Source organism: Mirounga leonina, unplaced genomic scaffold (genome assembly GCF_011800145.1).
Source record: "Mirounga leonina isolate KUSES-001 unplaced genomic scaffold, KU_Mleo_1.0 Mir_82, whole genome shotgun sequence".
In the NCBI taxonomy this organism is placed as follows: Eukaryota; Metazoa; Chordata; class Mammalia; order Carnivora; family Phocidae; genus Mirounga; species Mirounga leonina.
This window is the reverse complement of record NW_023270825.1, coordinates 13,276,955-13,292,995: the sequence shown is the minus strand read 5'-3', so window position 1 is coordinate 13,292,995 and position 16,041 is coordinate 13,276,955. Positions and strand designations below refer to the sequence as shown.

General features: G+C 45.2%; 1 protein-coding gene across 1 annotated transcript in view; it reads left to right on the top strand.

Moving 5' to 3' along the window:
• Nucleotides 1-12,813, top strand: part of KCNK13 (potassium two pore domain channel subfamily K member 13) — a 100,713-nt gene extending 87,900 nt beyond the window's left edge. Inside the window, exon 2 of the mRNA XM_034992994.1 lies at nucleotides 11,604-12,813. Coding sequence (XP_034848885.1) covers nucleotides 11,604-12,496 — 893 coding nt within the window. The 3' untranslated portion in view covers nucleotides 12,497-12,813. The remainder of the gene's footprint in view (nucleotides 1-11,603) is intronic.
• Nucleotides 12,814-16,041: the final 3,228 nt, after the last annotated feature.

The following is a 16,041-nucleotide window of genomic DNA, read 5'->3' as shown; positions in this document are numbered from 1 at the left end:
TCTTTGTTGCCGTAGGTAATGGAGGCAGTAGGAAGTCCTTGACTACTTTGGAAGTCCTACCAATGCAAAGGAAGGGGAGCAGCTGTCTCATGTCTGCTGCTGTCCTGGCCCCACAGTTATTCCAGAACTTCTGAAGATAGCTCGTTCAGATATAATGTACCATCTGAATGTTTTCTGCATCATATATTGATACACCAAAGAAATTAAGGTTGCCTTTGCCTCTAGGATCCCGGAAGTATCACACCCTTCACTGGTTTTGGTGGGAACCTACTTTAGAATCTTACCCAAGCAGACATGACCTTTCTGTCTGATCCTCCCACCCCTGTGCCCTGACTCCAGCTAGTGGTATCTCCCTGAGTGCTCCCTGTGGTCCTTGTACCAGAATCACTATGGGAACTAATTTAAAATGCCAGTTTTCTGGTTCTATTCAAGCTCCTGAATCAGAATCTCTGAGGGTGAGGCCTGAAAATCTGTAGTTTTTAACAAGCTCCTTCGGGAATATTCATGTGTACTGAAGTTCAAGACTTTTGTCCTAAGTGACCATGGTTTGCTTCTACCTTATTCACTCACCTCTCAGTTAATTCTCACACTGTAAATAAAGGTGTGATCAGACTGTCCATTTTCCCTGAAGCTTGGCAGAAGTTTTCCATCTCTCTCTTATGTTGTTTGCAGGCGACTCAGAAAAGGAGTTTACGGGGCGCCTGGGTGGCTCAGTTGGTTGGGCATCTGCCTTCAGCTGGGATCATGATCTCAGGGTCCTGGGATCCAGCCCATGTTAGGCTCCCTTCTCAGGAGGGAGTCTGCTTCTCCCTCTTCCTCTGCCTGTCCCTCTCTTTTCTCTCAAATAAATAAATAAAATCTTAAAAAAAAAAAAAAGGCAAGAAAGAAAAGGAGTTTACTTCGGGTGCCTGGGTGGTTCAGTCCGTTAGGCATCCAACTCTTGATTTCGGCTGCAGCCCTGGTCTCAGGGTCTTGGGATCGAGCCCCGCCTCAGACTCCAAGCTCAGCGTGGAGTCTGTTTGAGATGCTCTCTCTCCCTCTCCCTCTGCCCCTTTCCCCACTCGCACTCTTGTGCACTCTCTCTCAAGTAAATAAATCTTTAAAAAAAGAAAGAAAAAGAGTTTACTTGACTTGATAAACAACCTAGTGCAGGTTTCTTTCTTGTGTATTGTTGTAGTACTTTATCTCCTGGACCATGGTTGATGCTCCTGGAGGGCAGAAACTATCTTGTAATCACCCACCCCCACCCCACCCTGCCTACGCTCTTGGCACAGTGCGTGCAACCTAATAAGTATATTGCCTGATTGGACTGTCACATCAACACTTGCCTCCAACAGTTTTCTCCTCAACATCTAGAAACGACCCAAGAGGAAGTAAATTTTGATGGTGAACACTTGAGCCTCATAAACCCTTGTCTTCAAGCATTTTCTTTTTCTTTTTTTTTTTTTTAAGATTTTATTTATTCATTTATTTGAGAGAGTGAGAGAGAGAGCACATGAGAGGGGGGAAGGTCAGAAGGAGAAGCAGACTCCCTGCCGAGCAGGGAGCCCGACGCGGGACTCGATCCCGGGACTCCAGGATCATGACCTGAGCCGAAGGCAATCGCCTAACCAACTGAGCCACCCAGGCACCTCCAAGCATTTTCTTGAGAAGACTCATAAAGCTTCATCCACGTTTTCACAGCCTGTGAAGTACAGATGGCCACCCCACCTCTTCCCGCAGCATGCACACCTCTCCCTCCACACTTCCTATACACGCATCCTAAGGGACTGATTTGTCCCAGTTTCTCGTTACCCCAAGTTTCTATTAAGGAACCGCCCCCCCCCATCACCACTCTGGCACTCTCTGAAGTGTTGTTGTTGGTTCGTTTTTTGTTTTTTGTTTTTAATTCCTAGCATGCAGTACTTTCTTTCTCTAAAGTGACAGGGTCCAATCTTCTCCCCATTTTAGCTAAGTTGCTAAGACAAGGTTTTACCCATCTGACCATCCAGTAAGTGTCTGTTCACTTACCTGATCTTACTACCTACCCCGCCAGCTCATTTCCAGATGGGTGAGGGAGGGTTCGGGGCTTGGATGCCCATGCCTGGCTGGAACTCAAGGGCCTGCCATGCCCCCAGTCGAGCACTGAAGCTGTACTGTGAGACCTGATTTATTAGGCACTCGGGAGCCACAGGGCATTTTGCTGGACTACAGAGGAAAACCCAGACAGGCCAGACAAAGCTAGTTTTACATCCCACCAGTTGTTCTTGAGAGTTTTCCAGTGGTGGTTTGTGAAGAAAGAACCAGGCCCAAGGAGAGACATTCTTAGCCTGATTTTAATCATTAGTAGGGACTGCCTTTTTTTTTTTTTTTTTTTTAGTTTGTATAAGGGAGATTATGGTAAACACAAACATGGTGCAGTGTGAAATCCCATCAAGCCAAAACGAAATTTCTGTTTGTTGGCAGAATTCTGTCTTGCAGAACCCAACTAACGGTGTTTGGGATAGGAGGGCAGTGACTTTTAAAAGTTGTAGGTCTTGAAAAAAGGATTTTGAGTGATTAGCTTGTACCTTTGCCTTCGATTTACCAGTGTATGGGGGTTACTCAAGTGTGAGGTGAGCATGGTGATGGGTATTAAGGAGGGCATATATAGCATGGAGCACTATATGCAATGAATCATGGAACACTACACCAAAAACTAATGATGTACTGTATGGTGACTAACATAACAGAATAAAAAAATTATAATTAAAAAAAATAAGTAAACAGGGAAGTGCACTTTTGTGTAAATTAACTTCAGCTTATACCCTAGAGGCAGTTAGCCTTCAATGACAGTGTTTACTCTGCAATCTACTTTCAAGAGGTCACTCTTAAGCATTATAAATATTGTTATCAAAATCTACACTGTAGGAAATATTGGCTAGCATAAGAAATGTTAGAAATAATTCTCCATTGGAGAAATGAGTGCTGTGCAAGATAAGGTTGGCCAACAGGTTGTGTGAACCAATGCCCTTGCTTAGATGGGCAGTAAATTCACTGAGCAAATTGGGAACCCACCCAAGGCCTAGCGCTTCACTGTTTCTGTGTCACCTAGAATTCAACAACAAAAAAGGAAATGGGTAAAGTAATTGAATAGGTGTGCTAAAGAGGATGCCCACCTGACCACAAAACATATGAAAAGATGCTCAACTTAATAGGCATCAAGGAAATGCTCATTAAGACCACTATGGGGCGCCTGGGTGGCTCAGTCAGCTAAGTGTCTGCCTTCAGCTCAGGTCATGATCCCAGGGTCCTGGGATTGAGTCCCATGTCGGGCTCCCAGCTCAACGGGGAGTCTGCTTCTCCTTCTACCTCTGCCTGCCGCTCTGCCTACTTGTGCTCTATCTGTCAAATAAATAAATAAAATCTTAAAAAAAAAAAAAGACCACTATGTACCCACCAGAAGGTTAAAATGAATATTGGCAAGAATATGAAGAAGCTGGGGCTCTCAAACCTTGATGAGGGTGGGGTAAATCAGGGCATCCACTTTGCTGAACATATAATGTCATGTGAGTCCTCACTTCCACATCTAAGTGTGGGTAGCCAAGAGAAATGTGTATATTTGTTCACCAAAGGACATGCACCAGAGTGTTTGTAGAAACGCTATTCATAATAGCTCCAAGCTGGAAATGACCCAAATATGTATCAACAGTAGAATGCCCTCTTCATCCCACCCTCCCTGTGCCCTCAGCTGGTGTCTGTTCCTTAATATCACACAGGCTCAACAACTTGCTTGATTTACAAGTGGAATTTCCATTCAATTCCAAACGCCTTGCAGACCTCCTCTTGACATTCTTTAAAATCCCTTATACCCAATTATCAACGAAGCATGAAGGGATGAGCTGGAGCAGCCCAGAAATGGTGGGGAGAAGATGCCTGTTGAAAAAATTGCAAGCCCCAGAGAGAAGATGTTTCCTTATTCAACACTATGTAGCAAACTGCCCCCAAATTAATGGCTTAGACAACAATCATGGGCATTTCTCACAATTCTGTTGGTCTGCTGGGCTCAACTAGTGGCTCTCTGGCTCCACGAGGTACCCCCTGGTATACCTCAGGCTTGACCGGGGCTGGAATGCCCAAGATGGATTTACCCAATATCTGAGGAGGCTGGAATGCTGGGGAGGGCTGGGACTCTCTCTGCAGCTAAATGGTCACACTTTTTATACAGTGACTCAGGGGTCCAGAGAAAGATAAAACTGCTAGGCTCCTTACTGTCTAAGCCTAGAACTAGTGCAGCATGACTTCCGCCCCATATGATTGGTCAGAGCAAGTCTCAAGGTCATCCAAGATTCAAGGGGAAGGGAAATAGGCTTCACCTCTTACGGGGATGGGAGCAGTTTGCTCAAAATCATCTTTGAAAAACAATTTACCACAGACAATAAGAGTCAAGGAGGGCAATCTGGATGGGGAGCCTCCACCCCTCGAGATTACCTGGCTTTTCAGTGCCTCAGTTTCCCCACCTATAACATAGAAAGCTTGGACTAGAAAGCTGTGAAGTTCCTCTAGGCTCTAACAGTTGTGGTTCCATAATCCACATAAAGACTGACCCTCAAGTCTTCCATCATTGGAGCCCTATTTCCTTCCCCCACATTCCCCATAAGAATAGTCCATGGAGTCTCTTTTATGTTTTTGGGGGTTTTTTTTAAGATTTACTCATTTATTTTAGAGACAGTGAGAGAGCACGGGTGAGTGGGGGGAGGGGAAGGGAGTGAGGCAGAGAAGCAGACTCCCCGCTGAGCAGGGATCCTGAGATCAAGATCTGAGCTGAAACCAAGAGTCGGAGGCTTAACTGACTGAGCCACCCAGGTGCCCCACCATGAGGTCTGTTTTTGCCCTCTTTCCATCCCAATTAAAACTGGAAGGTCTTGTTTAAAAACACCCACAAACCCCTGTGTAGTTTCATCTCACACAAAGAGGCTTAAAATTTCTGAATCAAAAAGATGAAAAGTTTATGCAAGTCAAACTGATTCTCAGTGTATTGAGAAGAATGAATCAAGAGGGATGATTGTTTTGGGCAGGTGTTTGTCTGCCATTTGAGGAAAGCTTCCAGAATATTTTAACGCATTTTTCTCAGTTTAAAAGTAATGAAAGAAAGAAAAAAAAGAAAAATAAAGTAATGAAAAATATAAAGCATTACAAAAAATTAAATCACCCAAATTATCACCATCTAGAAATAACCTGATTAAAAATTTTGTTTCTTTCCCTTTATGTTGTTTTTCTCTGTATATGTTTGTGGCAGACCTTGTCAGTCCTGGGGTCCGTCTCTTTCCCAAGGAACTCCAGTAAACCCTGGCCAGTCTAAGAGGAAATCCATTCCTCTTTTAGATAATTGGTTTGAGAAAGGGGCTTGTAATAATTAATGATGTATAATGGGAATTTTGCCAGGGGGTTTCTGGGAAGGATTCTCTGTTCTTAGAAAGATACACACAAGGCAGGAACATAACATTTTCTGGCTCCGGACATTCGTGTGTGAGGAGTTAATGCCCAACCTGTTGACAGGGCCAGAGCCAGAAAGGTGAAATGGTTTTGATTCGTAGATCCTTTGGAAAGCCACCCAACTAGCCACCCAATTAATCCCTGGGGCTACCCTACCTCCAAATTCCATGTTCTAAGAGATAATATATCCCCTTCATGTTTAAGCCACCTCTATTTATGATTTGCTATGACTGGCAACCAAAAGCAAAATTTTCACTGCTACTATATATATACATATATCTGTACAAATTCATTTTAGAAAGTTTATTCCTTCATCCAACAAATATTTAACGAGGATACCCCATGCACTAGGCTTGAGTCATTCTGCAGACACACTTTGGCTCTGCATTTTTCCACTTTACATTTTCTCTAGTCATTAAAAACTCTTTGAATATGTAATTTTAATGGCTTCAATTTAATGACTATTTAGTCATTTCCCTATTATCTGACATTTAGGTTGCTGAGGATTTTCATTATTAAAAGCAAAGACATGGTGAACATCAGTGTACATAATGAGTCACATTTCTGATCTTTTTGGGGACATATTCCTAAAAAAAAGAGAGAGAGAGAAAAAGATACAAGTATTTTTAAGATGCCTGAGACATTTCCAAATTGCTTTCTAGACAGTTTATGCCAATTTATATGTCCCCATAGAGTGTTTGAGATCTTCTGCTTCATCTGAACACACTCTTATAATAGACATTTTTAAAAAAATGTTTCTAGGGGCACCTGGGTTGCTCAGTCCGGTCATGATCCTGGGGTCCTGGGATCGAGCCCCACGTTGGGCTCCCTGCTCAGTGGGGAGTCTGCTTCTCCCTCTCCCTCTGCCCCTCCACCCGCTTGTGCTCACTCTCTCTCTCAAATAAAGAAATAAAATCTTTTAAAAAAATGTTTCTAGAAAGAATTGTGATTGAAGTCTACAGGACACATTTACCCAACAAATCAATGGCATAAAAAATGGGAGGGAAGGCTCTCAATGAATAAAGGAGACTTAAAAGATATTGCTTGGACCTTGCCAGTGTTCTGATTCATACAGATCTGTAAAAAGATATTTTTGAGAAATTTGAATATGGCCAAGGCATTATTTGGTTTAAAGAAATTAGTGTTCGTTTTATTAGGTGTGATAATGTGGTTATGTTGGGAAAATAAAGTTCTTGTCAGTTACAGACGCATCCTTATTTTTTAAATTTATTTTTCAAGCCCCAGCATGGGACTTGAACTCACAACCATGAGATCAAGACCCGAGCTGAGATCAAGAGTCAGACGCAGGTGCCCCAGTGCATCCTTCTTAATGGATGAAATGGCATGATGTCTGGGATTTACTTTAAAATGCTCCAGCAAATAAAGGTGGTGGGGTGGGATAGGAGAACCAGGATTGGCAAAATGTTGACAATTGCTGAAAGTAGGAAATGAGGGTTTATTATAGTAGTCGCTCTACCTTTGTGTATGTTTGAAAATATCATCATGCAAAGCTTTTCAATGTTTTAACTTGATTAATTTTTTTTTAAAGAATGGTGGTCAACAGAATATACATAAAATGCTGGAAGACTGCAGGTCTGCTCTCCTCTCTTCATAGTCTAAAAGAAAAGCTCTATTGGGGTTGACTAGGACCCTGGCAGTCTCTGGCCTCTTCATTCCTGGCCCCAAGGGCACCAGGGAGCCTAGTTTGGTCCCAGGAGCTGCCCTAGGGGTCACATTGAAACAGATCTGAAATGGTTCAAGGGAGCCAGAATGAAGCAGACTGCTGGGCAAGCTTCCTTGGAGTCCTGGGACTCCAAACCACACGCATGAACCCTTGGTCCTCAGTCAGCTAGCCCATGTGCTCCCAGACTCAGGGGCTGGACCCGAATCAGATGACCTCAGGCTTGAAGCGCAGGGAATAAATTGTATACTGAAAAGCACCACCTGTGACAATCAGTTTCATTTGTGTGCCTATGAAATACACGGAGACCGAAATGCATGGGGTGTAGCCCATTTTTAAAACCGACTTAATTACATCACTTGTTGGGAGAGGCACACATACATTCAGAAACATGTGTTTTAGTAAATGAAAATTGTAGGGTTTCAGGCTCTGATGCAAGCGAATCCCCTGATTTGGGTACCAGATTTGGCAGCCACTGTGGTTTGGGTGTCTATGTGAAGCATGGAACTACAGACGCTTGGTTAATTTCCCTCCCTGGCTTCTCCTCTTGATGCATACACCTGACCATGGCTGACACTCCGCACAGTCAGGCGGAAAGAGCACAGGCCTGGGAGACAAATCGAGGTTCTAATTCTGGCTTTACACTTCTAGGCAAGTTACTTAGCTTCTGTAGTCTTCTTTTTCTCATCTGTCAAATGGGACTAGTGGACTAATACTAAACACCCAGCTCCCCAGCAAGAGTGCGAGGAGCCAGTGATACCTAGCAGAGGGCAGATCTTTGGTGACGCTTGTGTTCTTTTCCTCCACCAAGAGGGACCCCAAGGCTTCTTATTCCCAATCCCAGGCATCCCTAATGTCCAGTGTTATGGGGCTCAAAAAAGGGGAGGCTTTCTATGAAAAAGCCCATATTATGAGCTTCCACACTTTTTTTTTTTTTTTAAGATTTTATTTATTTATTTGACACAGAGAGAGACAGCTAGAGAGGGAACACAAGCAGGGGGAGTGGGAGAGGGAGAAGCAGGCTTCCCGCTGAGCAGGGAGCCCGATGTGGGGCTCGATCCCAGGACCCTGGAATCATGACCTGAGCTGAAGGCAGGCGCTTAACGACTGAGCCACACAGGCACCCCAAGCTTCCACACTTTTAAGCTTTGAGTAGTAGAAGCTGTGGAACACCTCTCCCTGCAGACCGTAGGAGGCTGCCTCCCAGTGCTTCCCCTCACTACCACGTATGCCATTTGCTGTCATTTTTGCTGATTGAAAAAATGGCGGTGCCCAATCCAATACAGTAGGTAATTGAAACTCGTGGCTTCTCTGTTCTTTTAATCAAATTGAATGTTTTAAAACCAAATAAGATGGAATCTAGAAATTTTAAATGCCTGGGACATGTCCCCACATCAACTAGATGTGTCATTCATTGGAAAGGTCCGTTGACCGAGCTTGTCAGCTGGCTTTGGTCACGCATCTATACGTCACTCATTTCAAGTGAGGCGGCATTCGGGCCCCCTGAAGCCGGATAACTCCATTGCGCCTTTATTTTGGCCTTTGACTCTCTATGCCTTGTTTTGTAGATAGCAGTTTATTTGTCCCAGCCTGGAAACGGGGTTCCTTGAGGTCAAGGACCTTGTCCGGCTAATCATTGTGTGGCCCAAACGCTTAGTGAAGGCCCTTAAACTTCACAGGTGCTTAATAAATTATTGTTGTCAACTTCAGCTGAGAGCTATTCCTAACGGCCCTATTCTCCAAGACTAAAATGATTAAGTCACCTCTGGGATCAGAAAGGAAGACTTTGGAGAAGCAAAAATTTGCCCATTTAAATCCTGTGCTACATGAGAAAGTTCTCCTCGGATTGTTGGCAAGAACCTCCCCATCCCCCTCCCCCTCCCTTGTTATTTCTGGGCTTTCCCCATTTTCAATGCCTTTATCCAGTTTCTGGAATATTGTTGGGCCAATAAAAGGTCCTGGATAAATGTTTCTTTTTTTTCTGCTTGTTGCCTCGGTTCTGTCTCCAATGAAGAGAGCCCTAAGACCCATCTGGTCCTACAGCTTTGGGGCAGGGGCTCCATCTTTCATTGTTCATTTCTTAGTGCAGAAAGATTTGCAAATTTTACTGCTTCTGGGCATTCACTGAGCCAGAGGAGGTACCCCAACATCTACTCAACACCTTGGTTACTCCTCAGCATTCTTTGGCCCAGGGAGAGAAAGACATTGCTCTCAGCTCAGTCATTAAACTCAGTAAGTTTTTTCTAAATTCTCCACTCTTACAACCACCTCGTTTCAACTTGAGCTTGGGGATTAAAATGAAAGATACTAACAAGAGAAACCATAGCAAAGACAAAGTATTTCTCTTTTTTTAAGATTTATTTATTTATTTATTTATTTATTTATTTATTTATTTGAGAGCGGCGGGGGTGGGGTGGGGTGGGAGCAGAGGTAGAGGGAGAGAGAGAATTTCAAGCAGACTCCACACTGAGGATGAAGCCCAACACAGGGCTCGATCTCACGACCCTGAGATCACAACCTGAGCTGAAACCAAGAGTCGGATGCTCAACTGACTGAGCCCCCAGGTGCCCCAAGACAAAGTATTTCTTTACATAACGAAGATATTTAATAAATGAAACCTGCAGTGCCAAGAGTTGCTGAGGGAATTCCCAGGGAAGAGATGAGGGTCTCTTTTTCTCTCTACCATTAGGGTCCATAACTCTAACTCCCAATGACAGTATCTCCAGCCCCTCGCCCCTTCCTTCCCACATCATCCTGTCCCATCCAGCTAAAAAGCTAGATTCACCCATCTTCCTCCAGTCTCCTGGTTATAGGCTGTTAACAGCCTACACTCGTGTAGACCCTTGTGTGCTGCAGAAGAAAAATCAAATGGAAATGGAAAACCAGATGGTAACATAGTATGCATAGCTAGGTGTTTGGGAAGGGTGGCCCCTTGGCTCTCTGCCCGAGGAGAGCAGGAGGCCATCACCCCAGAAGCCCACACATGGCAAGTTCTGATCTGACCACTTCCCAGCCTGTGCTGGAGGCAGCCATGCGCAGCTATGGCAACAAAGAAATGTTTTGGCTTGGGGATGAGCAGGATGTCATCAGGAAAGAGGATAAGGGGGAGCCCTCAAGATCCCAGTGATGGGGCCCAAGTTAGGAACCTGAACTTGATAATAAGAAAAAATGGAGACAAGAAGAATTGATTCAAATGAAAAGCTGAACCCAGGGAGGCAGGCTCAGTACTTATTTTTTGAATGGTATTTGTATTCAGAGACTTCGATGCCCATCCCCTCAAACAGATCAGATTTCTCAGGGTTACTGAATCATTTGCTTGGAAGGATCCCATGTCACTCGGGGTGGGATGACCCCGGGCACCCCTCAGTGAGAAATACTGAGTGAATCACTGCTCCTTTCTTTTTCTTGGTGTTCTTAGTGATGCCTATTGTCCTGGAGTTGGTATTCTTAGCAACATGTCTGTGTGCATGGGTAGAAATGTCAAGAAGGTAGAAATTGTGAACAGTAAGAGGTAAAGTCAAGAGAGACGTTTTCTATTTGATCAAACTACAAAAATCAACACCTCAGTTTTCACTCCCCAAATAGAAGGTATATGTTTGAAGAATTTTGTTTAAAAGATGAGAACATCTTGAACAAATTTCTCATTTCTACAGATGCTGGCATTGGCTGTTTCTCTGCCTAGAACACTACTATCACCACCACACACACACACGCACACGCACACACATACCTCTCCTTGCCTGCCTAACTCCTCTGTAGCTTTCAAGTATCCCTGCTTAGTCTTCCCAGAACCTCACGTCTGAGATGGGTTCCCCTCTTGGCCGTCCCCACAGGACACTGTCCTTCCTCCAGCACAACCCCTACACAATGTAGTAATCACCTCACTAGGTGGAGATGACATTGAACAAGGAGTAGATGCAACATGGGCGTCTGCTGCATCTACTCCTTGTTCAATGTCATCTCCATCCTCATCAAACAGGTGATTCCACTTCCTGGAATGGCACTGAATAAGTATTTATACAATAAATGAATTCTGATGAGTCTGTGTAAGCCTTTTCTCTGTATGAACCTTTGTCTGTCTGCACAGTGTCTGCTGAGTATGGTTGTTCCGGTTGTGTACTGTACAGGACATCTAGTCAAGTCTGGAAGGGAGGCCTGAAATCCAGTTCACGTTCTCATCACCCAGCCGTTTTTTGTTTCTTTTTTTTTTTTGCTGCCCGTATCCACCTGGAGGAAGACGTGCCTTTTTTCTGATTTGCACAAGGGCACCATACAAGCTTTCAGCAATGCAGCTCTGAACAACACTCATGTCTTCAAAAGGAAGTGAGAGTTCTCCCCCTAGTTCCTAGAAAGGCTAGGACTGAGCGCTTTTATGAAACTGTTTCTTCGGGTCCTTCGCCAGCCATCACAACAAAGACCCTGACTGCATTCCCTCACTCTTCTCTCCTCTGATTTTTGTCTCCTGCAGGGTTTGGGATGACAACTCCAGCGACAGTAGGAGGAAAAATCTTTCTGATCTTTTATGGCCTCATTGGGTGTGCAAGCACCATCTTGTTCTTCAACCTCTTCCTGGAGCGCCTGATCACCGTCATCGCCTATATCATGAAGTCGTGCCACCAGCGGCAGCTCCAGAGACAGGGGGCCCTGCCCCAGGAGAGCCTGAAGAACCCGGGCAGGTGCGAGGTGGATAGCTTGGCCGGCTGGAAGCCCTCCGTGTACTACGTGATGCTGATCCTCTGCGTGGCCTCCTTGCTCATCTCCTGCTGTGCCTCGGCCATGTACACCTCCATCGAAGGGTGGAGCTACTTCGACTCGCTCTACTTCTGCTTTGTGGCTTTCAGCACCATTGGCTTCGGGGACCTTGTCAGCAGCCAGAACGCCCAGTATGAGAGCCAAGGTCTCTACCGCTTCGCCAACTTCATGTTCATCCTCATGGGCGTCTGCTGCATCTACTCCTTGTTCAATGTCATCTCCATCCTCATCAAACAGTCCGTGAACTGGATCCTGAGGAAAATGGAGGGGGGGTGCTGCCGACAATGCCAAAGGAGACTCCTGCGGTCACGGAGGAACGTGATCATGCCGGGCAATGTCCAGAACCAGTGTAACATCTCCATAGACACGGACAGGGTGATGGACAGCGACACGGATGGGCGGCGGCTCTCGGGGGAGATGATCTCCATGAAGGACTTCTTGGCCGCCAACAAGGTCTCGCTGGCCATCCTCCAGAAGCAGCTGTCGGAGACGGCCAACGGCTGCCCGCCCCAGGCCAGCGTGCTGTCCCAAGACAATGAGTTCTCAGACGGGGTGGGGGCCTTCGCGATCATGAACAACAGGCTGGCGGAGACCAGTGGGGACAGGTAGGAGCAAGGAGCAGACGCTGGGCGTGGAGACCAGAGATGGACCACGAGGGCCCGGGTTGACTGTGGAGCTGTCCCGTCACCCTCTGCAGGCCCAGCCTTAGAAAGCTCTTCTCCTCTAAGGTCTAAATCAGTCCTAAGAATGAGTCACAAAATCAGCCCAAGACATTGGCACTATTTCTTGACCCATCTTCCTCCAGGGTTTTAACTGCCTAAGGGAGGGAGGGCTTGAGTAGGCCTCCATTTCCTGCTGCTCTGTTCTTCATTTGGAAATAAAAATCCCAAACGAAGATCCTCTTGTTCCCCCTGGAGCCCTAATTCTGTGAATCCAGTTTCACTGCCCGTCCCAGCCCCTTCAAACAAGCGGGGGGAATGTTTCACGCTGCATCTGGGCCCTGGGCTTCCTTCAGAACGGATGTGTCCCTAATGCCACAGAGAGGGAAGTCACCTGTTTTACTCTCTGTGTCTGCTTCTCTGCTTTTTGTTTCTCCTTTCTTTAATTTTTAAGATCCTCATGCCAGGCTAAGGCGTCTATGGGACCTCCATGTGGTAAGGAAGCTAAAGTCAGCTTCAGGCCTTGAAATTGCTGCCAAGTAGTGGAGAGACTCACTTTTGTAATGAAAGAATATAGCGTAACATTCTCCCTCCGAGTGGTCACAGAGACCATGTCATTTTTTTTTTTTAACCAGGGCTTGGGGCCCATTGCAGAGATAATGGCTGACTATTTACTAGAACTGAAAATTGAATAAATCCTCACTTTATTAACTAAGATTACATGAGTGCTCATTATGGACAGCGGGGCTGGGGTGGAGGAGTGCCTAATTAAATGGGCATTTATTGAGAAAAAGGAAACAGAGAATTAGAGCAAAAGGAAACAAGGAATTAACCCTCAGGGATATGAGCATCGTCTTGGATTCTTGGCTGGAGAAACATTCTAGGTCAGGTAAGAAAATTTGGCTTCTCCTGTGTCAATTGGTTTCGGTTTTGCTTTCTGGGATTGTAACAAGTCTAGTTACATAACCTCCTGAGCCAGTAAAACATCCCTGGGAACAAGGGCTGTTGATTCTTCATATATTTAGGAGAGAACATTTTGAGGTCTGAGAGCAGCACTAATAAGAGATAGCTGTTGTTTTTATAAGATAAGGATGGTACACACAGCTATTTTAGAAACGATGAAGATGGTCGGGCATCATAAAGAAAAGAAAGCAGAGAACTATGTCTAATGAAACAGAGATATTGAGAAGAAAGCATCAGAGCTGGGAGGACCTTGGGAACCATCCCATACAGCTTTCTTTTGTTTTAGACAAGGAGGAAACAGAGGCACGAAGGGACTGCTCCTTGTCTGAACTCTTCAGGCTGACAGTGAACAGCAAGGGGAACCCAGGTGTCCTGACGGGGATGTCCTGGCTTGTCGCCCATGCTCCACACAGCTTCAGACTTCAGAACCTCCCTCCGCTGCTCCTTCTTCGGCTGAGTTGCCTTTTCTTCCAGCTGGCAAACCCAAATATTTTCTTTATAATGCTAAAAGTGCTCAAGAGCAGGGGTCCAATAGGCAGCAACCCTGGGCTTTGAACGAAGGGCTGTGTGGCTCCACAGTCAGAGATCTTCATGTCTTACCTTGTATCGCTCTTAAAGGGAAGCCTTCTGGAGCTACTGCAAAGCCCTCATTAAGAACCTCTGATCGAGGGACGCCTGGGGGGCTCAGTCGGTTAAGCGTCTGCCTGCGGCTCAGGTCATGATCGCTGGGATTGAGCCCCGAGTCAGGAGCCCGCTTCTCCCTCTGCCTGCCACTCCCCCTGCTTGTGCTCTCTCTCTCTCTGATAAAGAAATAAATAAAATCTTTAAAAAAAAAAAAAACAAACTCTGATCGCAAACCAAGCACCCCCCGCCCCCGCCCAGGCTCTGCCCTGCTCGAAGCATCATGGGGATAGGGAGAGGAGCTGGGTCCCTGCCCTAGGAGATGTCTTGAGCTCCACATTCCTGGTACAGGGACTGGCCCAAGGTCCTTGCTTCTCCAACCCAGGTCCCTAGACCTCGGGGGTGTGCCAGGGCGCCAAGGACCATCAGTATAAGTGAGCATCATCTTCCTAGAAGGTCAGTGTACTGAATGATTTTAGCAGAGAGATGTTGTATCAAAACACGTGGCTCTATTTAAGTAGGATCCAAAACTGGAATAAACTTTTGAGCTACCATGAAAAAAATTTTTGAACTTTTGAGGAGTTTTCCTGAGGAGTCTTCTCAGGGTCTTAGAGAATGAGTTTGTTTTGCTCTGGGTTGAGGTTCCCTGGTGGAAACATTTGAGAACCAGCATAAGGAGTGAAGTGTGGTACATTTACAATGGATGATGGGAATAACATTTGCCCCCCAAAATGGCAAACTAGGATTTTATGTAGTTAAGCCTCTCTGTAGTTACTCTTAGGCATGAACTGGTTAACAAGGGAATTTCTAGGTAGTAATATAAAGCTGGAGTTCAAAATCTGGAGGCCACAAATCCTTTAACATTGTTGCCTATGTACAGGTACACCTTGGAGGTATTGGGGGTTAGGTTCTAGAACACCACAATATAGTAAATATTGCAATAAAGCCAGTCTAATGAACTTCTGGGTTTCCCAGTGCAGATGAAAGTTATATTTACAACATACTATCGTACGTTAAGTATGCAATGGCTCTGTGCCTTTTACAAAGTACGTACCCTAATTTAAAAATACTTTATTGCTAAAAAATGCTGACTGTCATCTGAGCTTTCAGTGAGTTATAATCTTTTTGCTAGTGGAGGGTCTTGCCTTGATGTCGATGGCTACTGACTGACCAGGGTGGCGGTTGCTAAAGGTTGGAGGGGGCGCTGTGACAGTTTCTTAAAATAAGACAGCAATAAACCTTGCTGCATGGATTGACTTTTTTTCACAAATGATTTCCGATGCCTCGTAATGCTGTTTGATAGCATTTTACCCACCGTAGAACTTCTTTCAAAACTGGAGTCAATCCTCCCAAACCCTGCTGCTGCTTTATCAACTGTTTCTAAATCCTTTGTTGTCATTTCAACAAGTTTCACAGCATCTTCACCAGGAATAGATTCCATCTCCAGAAATGTCTTTCTTTGTTCATCCATAAGCCACTCCTCATTCGTTAAGTTTTTCTTTTTTTAAAGACTTTATTTAGTTTTAAGTAAACTCTCCCCCCAATGTGGGGCTTGAAGTCATGATGCTGAGATCAGGAGTCACCTGCTCTACCAACTGAGCCAGCCAGGCGCCACTCACCCATTAAATTTTTATCATGAGATTGCAACAATTCACTCACATCTTCAGGCCCCCCTTCTAATCCTGGTTCTCTTGCCAATTCCACATCTGTACCCAGAACACACACAATATCTACTGATTAAGTTCACCATCTCCTATGGGCACGGTTTGTACACCCATAGACAATTACAATAGTAATGTCAAAGATCATAGATCACAGGACGCCTGGGTGGCTCAGTTGGTTAAGCAACTGCCTTCGGCTCAGGTCATGATCCTGGAGTCCCGGGATCGAGTCCCACATCGGGCTCCCTGC